The 17,245-nt window shown below is 46.6% G+C and overlaps 1 protein-coding gene and 1 long non-coding RNA gene across 2 annotated transcripts; one reads left to right on the forward strand and one right to left on the reverse strand.

Moving 5' to 3' along the window:
- Positions 1-1,521: 1,521 nt before the first annotated feature.
- On the forward strand, positions 1,522-6,955 carry LOC125509260 (DEAD-box ATP-dependent RNA helicase 22-like). The gene is made up of 7 exons (XM_048674192.1): positions 1,522-1,885; positions 4,166-4,453; positions 4,762-4,884; positions 5,227-5,654; positions 5,824-6,148; positions 6,466-6,618; positions 6,721-6,955. Exons 1-7 carry the CDS (start codon positions 1,580-1,582, stop codon positions 6,805-6,807), a joined length of 1,710 nt encoding a protein of 569 aa, XP_048530149.1. The 5' UTR covers positions 1,522-1,579; the 3' UTR covers positions 6,808-6,955.
- A 5,637-nt stretch (positions 6,956-12,592) lies between these two features.
- LOC125556073 lies at positions 12,593-16,691 on the reverse strand. Its single transcript, XR_007304990.1, has 2 exons — positions 16,418-16,691; positions 12,593-12,839 (listed from the first exon to the last, which is right to left on the reverse strand). It is a non-coding gene; the product is annotated as an uncharacterized LOC125556073 (long non-coding RNA).
- Positions 16,692-17,245: the final 554 nt, after the last annotated feature.

Here is a 17,245-nt window from a genome sequence, read left to right on the forward strand (position 1 = left end):
TGTCGTGCGTTCTTCTAGGCAGGGACGGAAGAGATTCAGGGCGGCAAATGCACGGTTGCGTGGCGACGGGTATGCCGGCCCAAACAGCTGGGAGGTCTAGGCATGGTGGATCTATACAAACAGGGGGTAGCTCTCAGATTGAGGTGGGAGTGGTTGAAGCGCACGGACAGCTCGCGGCCTTGGCAAGGTCTCAACTACAGCACAGACAAGCAAGTTATGATGGCTTTTGACAGTTTGGTCAGATGGGAAGTTGGGGAAGGCTCTCGGATTCTGTTCTGGAGAGATCGTTGGGTCAACGGTTCATGCGTGAAGGAGATTGCCCCGTTACTTGTCAAGAAGGTCCGGCAGCAGGTGGTTAACATGAGGAAGGTTAAGGAGGCCCTACATTTACATGCCTGGACACAAGATATCGTGGGTGAGATGAATACAAAGGAGCTTTTGCAGTTCATCCGACTGTGAGAAGTCTTGGTGCAAATGGAGCTTGTCCCCGACACCGAGGATAGCCCGATCTGGCAATGGGATGCGAGCGGCAAGTACTCGGAAAAATCTGCTTACAAAATGATGTGCGAAGGGGGAGTTCGATTCCAATGTGCCTCGGCTGTCTGGCGTAGTTGGGCCATACTCACCTGTAAACTCTTCATGTGGCTTGCCCTTCAATACATGGTATGGACATCGAATTGTCGACAGAGACATGGACTGCAAGACCACAGCTCGTGTTGCTTCCTATGCGACCAGGAGGAAGACAAGGTGGATCATATCCTCCTGCAATGTGTTTACGCGAGACAAGTGTGGTTTCTGTGCTTTAGGCGGATTGGCATCGACCTAGCATTGCTACCGACCAGGGAAGACACGTTAGGAGACTGGTGGGTGGCTGCCAGAAAACGCATAGACAAGAGATACCGGAGATGATTCGATACACTCTGCACGTCCGTCTTTTGGAACCTTTGGAAACAAAGGAACGACAGGGTATTTCACAACAACAACATCATCAATGAGTGAGGGGCGGCCGATCTAATTCATCGAGAGATCACGCTCTTGGCATCGGCAAGAGGAAGAGGAGAGCAATATGGTATAGAGTAGTTGCCTAGTGTGTGGAGTGGTGGGGTGGATGTGCCTGCCGCGTGTGGCGGTGCATATCGTTTGTATTTATTGTGTATAACTCTCTTTCTTCTATAAAGCTAAGATACGCAATGTGCGTACTCTAAAAAAAATATTTTTTTGAAACGGAGGCAAAAGATTTGCCTTATCTCATTAAATAAGAAGAGGAGAACAAAGTTGGTTTGTTAGATGACCACAAAGATTTGCCTCATCTGACGACAATCATTTCGCTAATTTTGAACATGTCTGTTTTTTAATAATTTGACACATTTGTATTTTTAGCATACATAGGGAGGTTTTTTTTAAGCTGCATACATAGGGAGTTAGAAATAATGAGGTACACAACTTAAACAAAAAACATTTGTAGGTAAACACGTAAAAATTCGAATTCGTGAACTGTAGTGAACCTCCTAGGTCGCGTAAGCCAAAATGTCGAGTGAACTGTGAACCTCTCGAGTTATCTCAAGTCGCGAACGACACGATGGCGCTGAGCCACCTCCGCCATGCGCCGCTCGCGCTCCGCCTCGCGCTCCCGTCCATCGCCTGCTCCTCTCCCGCCACCCGCCGCCTCTTACTCTTTGCGCCGGCGCGCCCGTGGCGCCTCCTCTCCACCGCCTCGAAGCCGCGCTCGCTCGCCACCGCCGCCGCCGCCGAGGCCGACAACACCAGCGCGGGCACCGACGGCTTCTTCGCCGAGGACAGCACGTCCTGGAAGTCCCTCGGCATCTCCGACCGCGTCGCGTCCGCCTTGCACGGCACTGGGCTCGAGAGACCCTCGCTGGTCCAGGTAACTCTTGCTGCAACTCGCCGCTACTGGTCTCTGCACACTGCGTGCTCGACGAAATGCCTGAGCCCGCGTTGCAATGTTTTCATATACCTTTTCAGCATCAGCTTTTCATTTGGTAGATCGAACCTCCTATGTGTTTTCATGTACAGTTGCCGTATAGGGATGATTTGGCCCGGTCTCCGTTCATGTTAAGTGATCGAGCAGTCTGAGCTTGTAATATTCTTCAGTCCAATGTTAAATAACCTATCGGTCCACCCCCTGTCTCTTGGAAACACGGAAGTCCTTTCTAGTGCAGAATTCATGTGCGCTGCTAGCTGTTGTGAAGATTTTAGCTTTCTACATCACATGCCTAAACTATATGTGGTGATTAGTTATATATAAGTAGCTGTGGATGCCCCCTACCCGTTCTTGCTCGTGGCGGATGTCCTCCAACAGCAGATCAAGCAGGATGGAGTGATGATGCACCCTCTGGTTGATGGCGCCCCACCGCTTGCCCTTCAGTACGCCGATGATACCCTCATCATCATGCGAACTGAGTTGGGTGTGGTTAGGTGCCTAAAGGACATATTGGACGACTTTGCGGTCGCGACGGGGCTGATCATCAATTTTCACAAGAGCACGGTGGTGCCCATGCATGTTCAGGACAATGACCTGCGCGACATGGTTCAGGTGCTGGGCTGCGGCGTTGGGAGCTTTCCTCAAGTCTACCTCGGTCTGCCGCTCTCCAACCGCAAGCTCTCAATGGACGACTTCCTCTCGCTCATCACCGAGCGCTACCTCTCCGGCTGGTGAGCGCAACTGCTCTCCTTCGGAGGGTGCCTTGTCCTGCTCAATGCTGTGCTGGACGCGTTGCCCACCTACGCCATGGCGGCGATGGAGCTCCCTCCGTTGGTTCTCTGTGCAATCAACGCCCTGCGTCGCTCCTTCCTTTGGACCGCGTCGGACAAGGCGTCGGGAGCCCAATGCCTGGTGGCCTGGGATAGGATGGTCCGCCCCAAGGAGGAAGGCGGGCTCGGGGTGCGTGCACTGCCAGTCCAAAACCGCTGCCTCCTGATGAAGCTGCTACATCGCCTACACTCACGTCAGGACGCGTCCTGGGCCCGCTGGGTGTGGACTGAGCTCGGACGCTCGCTGCTAACCCTGGTGGCGGCGTCCTCTCTCCCAGGCCCTCACTGGTCCTCTCTGGACCAGCTCATGCTGGTGTACAGAGCGATCTTCCGCGTCTCCATCGGCGACGGGTGCACCACCGCGTTCTGGCTGAACTCGTGGCCGCCCGGCGGTGCTCTGTCTGTGCAGATGAGCTCGCTCTTCTTCCACACCACCATGCCCGCGGTTTCCGTCACCCGTCATCGCATTTGGCTCTATGGCGTGTTTGTACCCCGTTTGAACCACGCCGGCGCCCGGGAGCGCGGCGCCCTGCTGCCCATCCTTCAGGAGGTGGGCCTGTCGGTGGCCCCTGACGAGCGGACCCTTTGCCATGGCTGCGCGAAGGACGCACTGCTCTCCTCGGCCGGCGTCTACAGCTCAGTCACCTTGGTGGCGTGCAGGTGCCCTTCGTCGACTTCGTGTGGAAGAACTACGCCCCCAGCCGGGTCCGTTTCTTCGCCTGGCTCCTGGCTCAGGCTCAGATACACACGAGAGACGTGCTCCTGCGGAAGCACATCATCGCATCGGCAGGCGCTGGCTGACCCCTCTGCACTTCGCCCCTCGAGACGGCTGATCCTCTCATCTTCAGCTGCCCCTTTTGCTCGTCGGTTCTGGGAATTTGTAGGTCTGAATCAACGGGATGTTGCCTCCGTCAGGTCACTCCACCTGCTGTCTCCCCCATGCTCGGTGCCAACGCGGACAGGCCCCACCTTTCTGCTACTTTGCTGCTGGCAATTGTGGAAGCGCCACAACGCGGTTGTCTTCCAGGGTGTGCCGCCATCGATCCTCCGTCTGCTGAAACTCTGCAGGGAAGACGCCGTGCTGTGGAGGGTCTGGCTGCCTGTAGCTCTGAAGCCAGCAGCTGATGCCGCCGTAATCGAATCAATTGCTTGTCTTTGCAAAATTACTGACATAGTTCTTCTACAAAATTACCGACAACAATTTAGCTAAATGAAATTGGATTCAGTATTTTCTTGTGCCCCTTCTCCAGTTTGCCTGTCTGGTGCTAATGTACTGTTCTTGCTGGAACTTGTGTGCTAGTAGAGTTCCATATATTATTCTATATTGCTTTTGTTAGAGCATTGTGTTGCGACAAATGAATACTTTCCTAAAATGTCAACTGCTGCAATGCAGGCAGCTTGTATACCACATGTTCTTACGTCGAACGATGTAATTGTTGCGGCAGAGACTGGCAGTGGCAAAACACATGGTTACCTGGTTCCACTGATTGAAAAACTGTGCACCAAATCTTCCTCCACAGAAGATGGTCATTCTGAAAACATTGCTGCGAGAACAGATAACATAGTGTTGGTTTTCTGTCCTAATGTCATGCTGTGTGAGCAAGTTGTTTCAATGGCTAATTCATTACTTGATGTATCTGGTGAACCACTTAAGCGTGCTGCTGCAGTTTGTGGGCCAAAGGTATGGTCTGCCTTTCTGTCATATATGATACAGTACTTGATAGCTTGGTAAACTCATCACATCTTCTTGTTTTCCGTATGGATAACATGAGACTACATATGTCACATTCTACAACTGAATGTCTGTTTCAATACTTCATCATTTCTGTAGTGGTATATTCCCCAATTTACACTTTGGGTCTAAGGACTTAACTAAACATGGGTCTTTCGTTATGTTCATATTTCTAAAACACTGTTAGATTAATAAAACATATTCTGGCACAACATCTGCTTATTTTATGGTTTTTGATTTATATTGTATCTTCACAGGGTTGGCCAGCAGTTCGCCCAGATATTCTTGTAGCCACTCCAGCCGCTCTTTTGAATTATCTATTCGATTATGACCCAGAGAGGAGGCGGAGGGAGAAGTTCCTACGCAGTGTAAAATACATCGTAAGTACTCTAGCGGGACTTTTTTGTGTGTGTGCAGACATCTTTGGCATAGCCAGATTAGAAATCTTGTTGTTCCATCCTATCTTTTATTTAATCTTGAGTTGCTGGATATACTTGGCAAGGTTAGGCTAGAATTTTGTGCTTTCCTGCAATTTGGAGAAGAAAGTATTTTGAATGGTTTCAACTCTCAAGTTAAGCTGTAATTTTCTGTGTATTTTTTTCTTGTTTCTTATCGTTTTCTACATTTGCATTTCTGTTGGCTTTTTTGTCTTATAGCAAGTGTTTGAATTACAGTCTTTGACCTTGAGACAGGGAGTCCTAAAACTAGCTGATTTTGAACAGGTATTTGATGAGGCAGACATGCTACTTTGCGGAAGTTTTGAAAATCAGATCATTCGTCTCATCCACATGCTGCGGTTTGATGAGAAGTTACTTTCAAGGGCGGAAGATTCTGGAAAAGAAGTAGCGCTCGAAGGTTCTGATGAATATCATGAGGATTCGGGTTCTGAGAGTGCTGAAATTAGTGATATTGATGATGAAAATGAAGATGGTCATATTCAAGATGGAGCAGTCAAGGTTGAGAATGCTCATGTAGGAGCACGCAGGGATTGGAGAAGGGTTAGAAAAGTTTATAGGCGCAGCAAGCAATATGTCTTTGTTGCTGCCACCCTCCCTCAGAGTGGAAAAAAAACTGCTGGTGGTGTGCTGAAACGTATGTTTCCTAGTGCTGTGTGGGTTAGTGGTGCTTATCTGCACCGTCACAACCCTAGGTATGCACTATGTCTTACAATAAGCTAATATTCTTCCTCTTGGACAGATTTCTCACTATTGCTGGGTTTGTTAGTCGCAGTTTTTTTCAAAAATCCCATATTTGTTTCTTATTGTCCCTTCCTATTCGCACCTTCAATACATTTGATACACAGTGTACCATATATGCAGACTGGAGAGAAGATGGATAGAGGTTACTACTGATACACAAGTCGATGCTCTTCTGGATGCAGTAAAGTATGGCCTGAAGAGTGAAGTTGACCCAGAACTTGGTCCAAATCGAACTATGGTGTTCACGAACACCGTCGACGCTGCTAATTCAGTCTCTGACATATTGCGGAGAGTTGGTATTCCATGCATTTTGTACCACCGTGAGAGCTCCCTGGAGGAAAGGACAGCCAATTTACAATCTTTCCGGGAGAATGGTGGCGTGCTCGTCTGTACTGATGCTGCCGCTCGTGGGCTTGATGTGCCAAATGTTTCCCATGTTATTCAGGTACGGTTAGACCTCGCCTTTTGAAATGTCTGCATGTCTGGCGCTGCACTGCTGTTGCTTGTCTGTCACAAGTAGCATTGAACTTCCTATCGTATCTACTTGTGGTGTCAGCACAATACTTCAAAATCTGTACACATGATGGCGCAAAAAGTCATGCATTATGCACACCTGCTATATATGTGGAATACTAGTATTCTTAGAAAAATGTTTATAGTTATTACTACTATGATGAAGTCTAAACCCTACGTTAAGATACTCACGCTCCTTTGCATCATCTCATCAGAAGTTCTTTTTAACGCTTCTACCTATACCTGCAGGCCGAGTTTGCTGCTTGCGCTGTGGACTTTTTGCACAGGGTGGGTCGCACAGCTAGAGCTGGCCAATCTGGAATAGTGACTAGCCTATATACAGATGCAAACTGTGATCTCGTGAGAGCAGTTCGTCAAGCGGAGGAGCTGGCCCAGCCAGTGGTAAGACTCTTCTCTGTTCTACTCATCATCATGTCATGCAGTGTTACTTCATGTTGTACAGAAATTCTTACTGAAAATAACCTTTTTTCTTGGTATAATCAGGAGAGGGCGTTCAGTAGAAAAAGAAGTTTCCGCAACAAGTTGAAGAAACAAGCTCGACTGCGTGAACCTGCAACGTTGCTGTCTTGATTTACGACTTTTGTCGCCTTTGATGTGTAGAAACAAGGAGTTACTCACAGTCTTGTGTTTTTCTAGTGGCCTAGTTCTGCCATTTCATTTTGTACTGTTATAAGATTTAGAGACATGTTCAAAGAATGAAATCATGTATGTTTCTTCAGTTGCAGTTGTTCAAGTGTAATTTTCTTTTCTCAATCTGACCACACATGCCTAAGAGCATCCCCAAAAGCCGCCCAAGGCGCGGCGTGCTAAAAATCAGAATACAACGCCGGGTGAGCTAGCTTTTGCGCGCGTGGTGCGCTAGCTTCAGCGGCCGCCGCAAAATAAAAGCGCGCCCGAGCCGCTCCAGGAGGCACGCTATATTTCATCTTTTTTTAACTACAATTCGATACACATTTGGCTTCGATAGTACAAATGTGAGATAGTTCCGTCACATAGCCTGCTCCTATGATATAAAATAGTGCATAGATAGTTCATAGCTTTATCCTATGATAGATAGATAAAATGAAAAACTACTACTACCCGTCATTCTCCGACTCGGATTCTGCCTTGGTGATGTCCTCCTCCGACGTCTGAGCGTAGGCGTCAAGGAACCGCTCGTCGTTGGAGTCCCAGGACGATGCATCTCCTAGCGCGATGTTGAATTTAGCGCCCGCCTTCTGTGTTCGCTTGTCCTCGCGATAGGCTGCTCGCTCCTCCCTCCTTTCCTCCCTCTCCGCCCTCCTCTCGGCGAAGAACTGTTGCTCGTTGATGACGTCTTGCGGGAAGCGTTGGCGCCACATCGTCATGGCTTCCTCGTCCATCTCAGCCAGGCTGAGACGGCGCTCCCGCCACCGGTTCTCGCGATGATAAGCCGCGGGGGAGGCGCCAACTCTTGCGCCCGCTCCCGCGTTGCCACGTCCGGGGAGTTCATGTCCCAACGGGACCGCCGGAGGCGCCACGCCGCGGTGTCGTACGCGCGGGCGCCCTCCTGGGCGGTGTCGAAGGTTCCGAGGCCAAGGCGCACGTCCCCGGATCGAATCTCGGCGGAGTAGGTGCCGGACGGACGCACGCGGACGCCGCGGTAGCCCGAAGCTCCCCGGCGGCACGGCGGCATGGTGGCATGGTGGCGGCGAGGAGAGAAAGCGGTAGAGGGAGCAACGAGAGAGCGGCAGAGGGCGCTGCAATTTTATAGGCGCGCTGGACGCGGTGCGCCAAATCTAGCGCGAGAGCTCCCGCCTTTTCCCACGCTTGCTAGCTTCCCGCCTCTGCTGGAGCGCGGGAAAACGTCCTGCGCGCGCTAAAATGCCTTAAGAGTTGAGTATCTTTTCCGTGTAAGTGTTAAAAAAACATTTTACATTATGAGACGGAGGGAGTATCATATTATGATGTAAGAGATGAGCAAAATTGTATGTAAAACAGATTGTACATTGTTTGCCACCATCCAGCCGTGTTGAGAACAATCAGCCTTGTAGTAGCTGACAGATAAGCTTGCTGAGAACTATTTCAACATGCTTGGTAAAGATAATATGTAAAAACGTGTATATATGTAAAAAGATCGGAAGGATGACCTGTCGCTCTCGATAAAGGATGACACATACACTCGATAAAGGATGACACATACACTTTCTACAGTCACGCCGTCACTAACTTCAAAGTTAGTGTTATGTCATCCTCTTATACCCCACAAACGCGTCCAGTAGGTAGACTCGGTGCATACGGTCCGGCTCTACAAACCCAGACCAACCGTTTTGAAATCCCATGGGGCAGGTGCACGGGTCCACCGTGCCACCTTTCCCGCATGCAGTTACATGATTGTTTCCCGTATATGGCTAAATTTTATGGTCCACACACATACCGCGACCCCGTCCGTTCCCCTCATCTCTCACGCCTCTCGAGACCTAGACTAGGGCGCCGCCGCCGCAACCCCAACCGGAGATGCTCCCTCGGCGGAGGGTTTTGACGCGCACGGGCGTGTCCCGCCGGCTTCTGCGCCGCGTGTGGCCCGAACACCGGCCATCCTGCGGAATCTCCCTGGCTTCTGCGACGCCTGTGGACGGAGGAGGGGGAGGCCCTGAGCGCCGGTCATCCTTGCGAATATCTCCATGGCAGAGACGGTGCAATGGTAGCTGACTTCTATGGTCGGCCTCTTTAGACGTGTGACGGCAAACTGGTCTGGTGAGTTGATCTGACTGATGGGAAGTACGGTGCATCGCAGCCCTGCTCCAGTGACTGTTCTCCGTAGACTCCAGGCTGGCAGTATAGTTCTTGTAGATCTGCCCGAGGAGCGTCCCGCTATGGCGTTGACCGCCACAGATCTGAAGGTACCGGTGGGCAGGGGCGGAGCTTCGTTGCGGCTGAACCGGGCCATGACCCGCCCAGGAATCTCGTGATTATTTTTTATACCTATCCTTTGCTTCGTAGCCTACTCGGCCTAGTTACGATCGATCCAAGTCTCGAGGTTTGCATGCCACTAGGAGCAGCAACTGCCAGCCGGCTACGCCGCCACCAGCAACTCGCGCAGCTCAGATCTCGCGTCGAAGAGCCAGCGCCCATCCCCCTTCCAGGCTCCCAAGTCCCATCTTCGGCCCTTCCCCGCGGAGATCGCACAGCCTCCTCGCCGCTAAATACACGCTTCCTGCTGCCTGCTCCACGGCTCTGCCTGCCTTCTCGCGACCTCGCCATGGCGCCATCCTCCCTTCGGCCCTTCCTTCCAGGCTCCGGCCTCCACACCGGCCAGTTCTGGCCCCCGCCGGGATGCTGCCGCTGTGTCGCCCAGATCATGCCTCCGACCCTTACCTCCTCTGACCACTGCAAAATACACTACGCTAGCAACCAACTAGATTTGCCGGTGCGCTGTTGAGTGCCGACGCTTAGTAGAGCTCACTCAGCTCTATGCAAGGTTTTTCAGTAGCGACTTGGCGAGTCGCCACGAGCCCTACGGCTTGGCGATTAGTCGACGAAAGTCGCTGTATAGTCACCATAAGTCGCTGTATAAGGTCTCGCCGAGTCGCCCTGATTTTTTTTGGAAAAACGACTTGACGATTAGTCGCGACTATACAGCGACTAAAAAAACCATGGCTCTATGTTCACCCTCCTGATGCCGGCTGCCGCTGGGTAGTTTCTAAATATCTCCAGAGCAGCATGCTTTTGTTATGAATTGAGCACATTAATGCCATTTTTATTATCAAATTCATATGTAGAAATACGATAAAGATATATTTTTCCTTTGTTCCTAAACGCATAATATTTTTTGATTAAGTGCATTTTAGTGTATGGAGATCATTGAAACGAGGCATAATAGGTAAGATGAGTCTCTCCTTAGTAGTAACCTTGTTTGCTAACCATCCCAACCGAGTTCTCTAGCTGGTGATGCTGCCTGGATCCTACTCGATTTGCTAACGGTTTAGGGTGGCCTTGCCTGATGGATAATCCAGAGTAAGCGCAGATACCTGATGGAGTAATGGCGACCCTCAGCTTGCATGATTTAGTTTGGATCAGGCGAAGCTCTATTGATTTGTGTGCTGTGGTAGCACCAGTAAAGGCTGGTTTGGCCTGAGGAGATTGATTGCGATAAATAGCACACAAGGTTTTAGATATGTGAAGGTTGCAGTTGAGAGTATCGTATGGCAATATGGTGTCTTCAACATATTCGCGTGTCTTATCTAGATGAACTAGCAGATTAATTATGTAATTGAAGTGGGTAGTATAATAATTATAAACATTTTAGTTGTATTTGGTAACAAGTCTACGCTTTATGGTATTTTAAAAATGTTTGCATTTATGGATATAAATTCAAATGTTTGTCATTGAAAACTTTAGTATACTTCTCCAAAATCATGAATTTAACATGTTGACTTTTTTTACTGGTTTCAAAATATTAGTACATACCATATCTTTTCTTAAAGTCAAACTTTGCAATGTTTGGCCAAGTTTATACCGAAAAATACCAGCATCAACAATACAAAATAAATATAATATGAAAATATTTTTCACATTGTATATCATGAAATTTACATTGACATTGGTAGATGTAGGATATTTTTCTCTGCAAACTTGGTCAAATTTGCAAAGCTTGCATTTGAATTTTTTTCTTTATTGTTCTATATTTGAAACATAAGGCTTTAGGCATTAACATGGACTGTGTTGCTATTGTTGCCACCACTAAGGGCCTGAAGAATGATTATTTTGCTTCGAGGAGTCTGGACAAACCGGTGGATGATGAATGATTATGGGATAAGTTGAAGTTACTTGTAGAGAAATTACATTGTTTTACAGATAAATTGGAAATGTTGTGTGTAAAGGTAACTAACATAATTAACCATGTAAGTGGGTGTTCATGTATCATCATCATCATTATTAAAATTTCTAATGTTCTCATTTCTTTATTTAAGCTCTTTTTTTTGTTATATGCAATACGATTCTAACAACATTACAAATAAGCTTTTGGAGATCCATGCTACAATTCTAATATTTAATAAAATTAGTATAAATGATGGTGACCTTGATTATTTCTTACTCTCGTAACTAGTAGATAACTAGAACTATCCACACATTTATTATCTACAAGATTTGTTAAAATTGTCGACATGTTTCAACGTTTCTATCCTTCTCATAGTTGCAAATGCAATTGAGTTGGTATAATTGTGATAGTTTAAGTCGTGTTGGTGTTACATGCCTATTATTGGTGTGTCATTTCGAAATAAACTTTTGTACTTCTTTATCTCTTAATAATTTAAGATTTTGGTACCTATTTATTTCTCTATTAATAAATAATGTAGTTTTCTGTTATCTTACTTCATGTGTTTTCTCTGGGTTGATGATATTTGTTTTTTTATTTTGTCCTTCATACGGTATTGTGTTTTCTCTTCTCACAAATGGAAGTGTGGCCATCGTTACTATGCTCCATATATTTGTGGGTTGTGGTTATATTACGTGATTTTGTACTCATTACATAAAAAAATAAAATTCAGGAGAGCTGGTTGTAGTTTTTTGAGTACTTGGAATTATATTTCTACGCTTTTCAGGTATTGACACCAATACCATCTCCTTGGCTGTTAAACTAATCAAAAAGCCTGCATTTGGCTAGATACTATGTATAGTTTGTATATGTTATACTACCTCCAGCTTCAACTCCTAGATATAGTTGGGTACGTTATACATCTCTACACATGGTTAATCTTAACTGTTGTAGTCTAGATCTTCTTAGAGCAAATAGTGCATCTACGGTGCAAATATTTACCTCTGTCTTGGTTCTTTATAGCATTTATATTTTCCATTTTTTGCCACATTCTTCTGTGGTAAATGCAAATAATGCCTTGATTGCAGTTCTACTACCCGATTGATAACAAAACCAATTAATAGAAGTACTAAAACTCATACTGTATGCAGAAACATTGACCTATGCTTCTCACTTTTTATCTAAAACCATATCTACGTGGTGATCCTAACACAATGTTCTTCTGCATGCATGCATGAGGTGTGATGGCGTTCTCCCTTCCAGTCATCTGCATAATATGTGCATGTGGTGATCCTAACACAATGTTCTTATGCATGCATGCATGAGGTGTGATGGCGTTCTGCCATCCAGTCATCTGCATAATTACTGCAACCAAAGGAGGTATGATCATATCTTTGTTGAATTTCCTTCCACAATGTTTGCTTCGTTGGTTGTACTTCACACACAATTTTAGAAAGCACCTGCATCATTAGTAGATGCTCTAAAGCAAGTGACAGATGTTGAGTTAATGCAAAAGAGTGATTCGACACTATGCAATCAACAACGAAAAGCTGAGGGATTCCACACTTCACAATCACATAACAGAAACAAGCCAGATTATCCACACCAAAGTTTATCCATAGCTCATTTGAAATAGCCACAAACCTGTCCCATACCCAGTTCGGCTAATAACCAATGTGCTTATGCATTACAGATTGTTCTCCTACTCGCTACTTAAGATTTTTTTTTGCAATTATGGAAATCTAGTCGGATTGATTCAGGCATCTCCTATGCACTAGCCTTCGGCTTTATGATGGATGCTGACATGGTCCTCCTAGATTTTAACCTGTTGAAAAAGTAAACATTTATATGTTAGAATAACAGCTTTGATCATATACATACACAAGTATTTCCAATAAAAGATTTTTTATATTTAATTATGCATGAGTTTTTTTGGGTATCAACAGTTAGGCATTAGGTCCTCGTTAACAGAGTCCAGTTATAAATGGATCATGGGCCCAATGTTCAAGAAAGCGGTAAGCGTAAGCGGAGCGGAAGGCCACAACTTAGAGCAATGGCCGCTTAACCGCAGCTTAACCCAGATTAAGCGTTTTTTTATAAATTGGACAGAATTTGGCTGTTTTCAATAATATGCAGAAGAAAACATGTAACATAGACATAAGTAACTGAAAATCTGAAATAGCATATAATGTTGAGGTTCAGTGGTTCACACACCATAACAAATAGGTAAATAACACATAAGGATAAGATCCATTGGTTCACACAGCAAGCAAAAGTGCATAATATTGTATTAGAATGAGCATATAAGATAAATAGCAGCAGCCAAGCAGCAGCTGCAGCAGCAGCCAGGATGAGGAGCTGAGCTGGTAGTAGTGGGTGTCCAGGAGGAGGAGGAGGAGCTGCCGGTGTCCAGATCCAGTAGCTGCTGCCGAGGAGGAAGAACGGCAGAGGAGCCGCTGCTGGATGCAGAGCAGAAACAGCCGCCACAATGCTCTCTTCTTTCCCCTCCTGGAAACCTAGCAACCCTAGCCGAACAGGCCCTTTTGGGCCAGGCCTTATACCCCCCCTTTCCCCTCCCGCTTGTGGGCTATTTCAGCTCCCGTCTGACCTTTGGGCCCGCCTTCTTCACTCTTCTGCCGCTTAAGCGCGCGCAGCGAACGCTCAGCCAGCGCTTAGCGCTTAACCGATTGCTAAATCATGCTTTTTTCCTCTCAATGCTAAAAGTTGCGCCTAGGCCAAAAGCAAAGCGTTTAGCTGTCGCTCAACGCTTAAGCGACACTTAAAAACGCTTTCTTGAACACTGCATGGGCCCCTCCTGGAGCATCAGTGGACCCACAATTACCCCAACCTGGTAATATTGTTAGGCCGCCACCTCCTTCTAAGTGCAAACACCCAACCTAACCGGCTAAAACTTCTTAGGCCAGCAGAACCTCGAAATGCACCCCCTAACAGAATTCCATTATAAATGGATCATGTCCCCCTCCTGGAGCATCATTGGACCCACAATTTCCTCAACCTGGTAATGTTATTTGGCCGCAAACCTCCAAGGGCAGACTCCCCACCCAACCAGCTAAACCCAAAAGGCCAGCAGAACTTCCAAGTGCAAACACCCCACCCAACCTCAGGGAGTTGTGCCAAGTGCAAACACCCCACCCAACCTCAGGGAGTTGTGTACAGTAAATCTATCAGCCTGTTGGTTCAGTGGCAAGCATAGTGCAAGTCCATGCATTGGACTTCACAGTTTCCAAGCTCCAGTCAGAGGTGCTTCTCCATAGGTGAAAGGTGAACCTTGGTACCGTGAGAAGACCAACATAGAGTTACACCGGTCATTATGACATCTGTAAAGGCAAACTCAACAGATCTAAACATTCTGTCATCTCATCAGAACTACACAGGTGAAAGGTGATCCATTCCCTAATGTTTTGCGGGTCCTTTCTCTGCAACCAACACAAAATTCATCTTCCCCCAATGTTCCAAATGGCTCGCCCAGTTCTAAAGCCCATGGCCCTGCTTGCTGGACCTCACCCCCTCCCCCAATAAAAAGAAAGCTAATGCAGCCTGGCTGGTCCCCATGCCATCGCTGCTTTTTCATACTAGCCATGTGCCACCAAGCCAGCTAGCTCCTAGACAAAACCAGTTTAATAGCATACCAAGAACTCTAGGACCATTGAGTGCTAATGTTTAATAGCAGTTCGAGGGCTCATGGCGCAAGATCACTCAAGCAGACTCGCAACAAGTGTACTTGAAATGTTGGAAATAGTAAACATGCTACGAAATATAGGATTGTAATGTGAAGTATGCAGTGAATCTACGAAAGATAGGAAGATGGACCATCACTAGCGAGGAGGCAAGGAATCTACTTTAACTTGCCCAGAGATTGTGTTTCTTTGTTTACTAAAGCTCCCTCCAGATACTGTGACTGTTGCATGTGTGCTTGTGAACTCAGTACATTCCAGTAACCTAAGCAAATACAGTGGTTGATAAGACAGTCTTTCTTAAGCCTTGGTAGTTTGGAGATGACAATAAAAGTATGTCTACAATGGGTTATCTCTTAGCTTTATCTTCAATAACTAGCTATTCCTAAAATCATGGTGAGATATATTCTGCCAAGAGATCATATCTTAAATAAGAGAAGACAAACCTTTTCTTATGATTTCTCTCTCCACCTCAACGTTTATCCTACGTGGCACTCCTAAGATAGCACCATTGTACATGCCCTGATAATTTAACCCGGTGATTGTGGGACGCTGTCTGAAGTCATGTTTTAGCACTGGTATACATATTGAATATCTGTGCATAATTGTCAAATGTGTGTGCTCATTTCTTACATTTTTCATCTGTAGGGGGACATGGGAGTCAAGATAGACACACTATTGACCCCTTCTGTAGAGGAAAGAGTTCAAGCCTATGTTCTGAAGCTGAAATTAATGCTGGAAGTTCTAGCAGCTGTTCTCTACCCCGTACTCCTGTAATTGGGTAATCTTATTGTTCTCTTCCTACACCAATACAAGTGCCTCGTATGAACCGGGAACTCCAAAACTGTTCTACATCTGTGAAGCAAGTGGTCAATGACACCGATAAATCAGGATTGGAGGTGAGGCTCCCTTAAATGAACAAATTACCACACAAGTACTGTACCCTGAACGCATGTGCGTGATACTGTACCTGTCCATCAACAATATATGTTTATGTTGCCTATCTTCCATCAGGCCCTGACTGTTAACATCAAGAGTACGATCCTGTTCAGGGTAATGCTACTAGTGATTTGGAAAGTTACAAGGTGAATTCGGGAAGCTGTCTGGAAGTACCGCAAAAACATGCGCGTCAGTGTTGTTCTACAACGCATTCTAGGGAGTTGTGGTCAATACCGTTATAAGCTCTAGTGAAGTACTCCCTCCGTCCGGAAATACTTGTCTTAGAAATGGATAAAATGGATGTATCTATAACTAAAATAAGTCTAGATACAACCATTTCTAGGACAAGTATTTTTGGATGGAGGGGGTAATTGCCATTCTAATTTGTCTACCGGGATCATGTTTTCAGTTTTGACTGAAATAATTATTCTAACTAAAACCTCACTCTGTTTTGATGCTGAAATCTTGGTGTACGCTTGGTCTGGTGGGTTCTCTGTTTCAGTGAGGTGAGTACTAGGATGTGGGATGCCATGGATGCTTGGATCTGGTGGATACTCTGTTTCAGTTGGTACTAGGATGTGGGATGCCTCGAATCGGATCTGAACGCAGGCAGTACATATGTCACTTTCCCAATTCCTACCCAATTACTCCAGGAAATAGATTTCTAATTTGGGGATAAATTGGGAAGACTTGCTGATATAGGAAAAAAAGAGGACTACTAAGATCTGAGGCCGATACGGGAAAAAAGAGAGGAGAGGTGATCTGATACCTTTGTCGGATTATTTACGGCCAGCCGTCTGCTGGTTGGTGGCCCTCCGCTTGTTCTTGCCGGCGCTGGAAGCTAGCTCCGCGTCCCGGTCATCCTTTTCTTTCTTGGCTCTCTCCCGGGCAGCCTGGTTTTTAGATCTGAAACAGCGGCGGCGCTGGGCGTGTTTTGTATTAGTACGTACGCGAGGGATAGGGTAGACAGGTTGTTATTTTAATCAGGCTTGGGTATTTAGGTCATTTCTAACTGATCCCCAATAACCTATTAGAAGAGTAAAAACTTGATTTTAACTGTGATCTAACGGATCCTCAATCGGCGTTAGTGGAGGATAAATTATCCCCAGCCGTGGCTCACCTCCCAATTTTCACTCCACCGCTCGGCGGTCAAGTAAAAAGAAAAATCAAATTCGCCTCTTTCACTCCGCCTCCTCTGCCTCTTCTCCTCCCCGTACCCGTCGTCGGCGATTCCTCCCCGCCGTTCCTCAATGCCCCCAACCCTTAATGGCTGGATCCCATCGCCGGGCACGCCAAACGACCGGTTGCGGTGGCATGAAACATCGTTTTTTTTCTGACCTCCGGTAAAACAGCCGCCATTTCTTCATACGAACTTGGAATTTGATGTTGGCATGTTGGATTCGTATGAACGACGCCGATTCATTCCTGGTTTTAGATCTTGATTTGGAGCACTTTGAAAAAAGTCACTTTTTCCAACCTCCGGAATGGCTAAGTCTGGTCCCTAGGTGACTCCATATTGAATCCATCCTTAGTCCTTTCATCGTGCTTGGTCATAGGTTGCTCCAAAACATCTATAGACACAAGAAAAGAAAGAAAA

Source organism: Triticum urartu, chromosome 5 (genome assembly GCF_003073215.2).
Source record: "Triticum urartu cultivar G1812 chromosome 5, Tu2.1, whole genome shotgun sequence".
Lineage (NCBI taxonomy): Eukaryota > Viridiplantae > Streptophyta > Magnoliopsida > Poales > Poaceae > Triticum > Triticum urartu.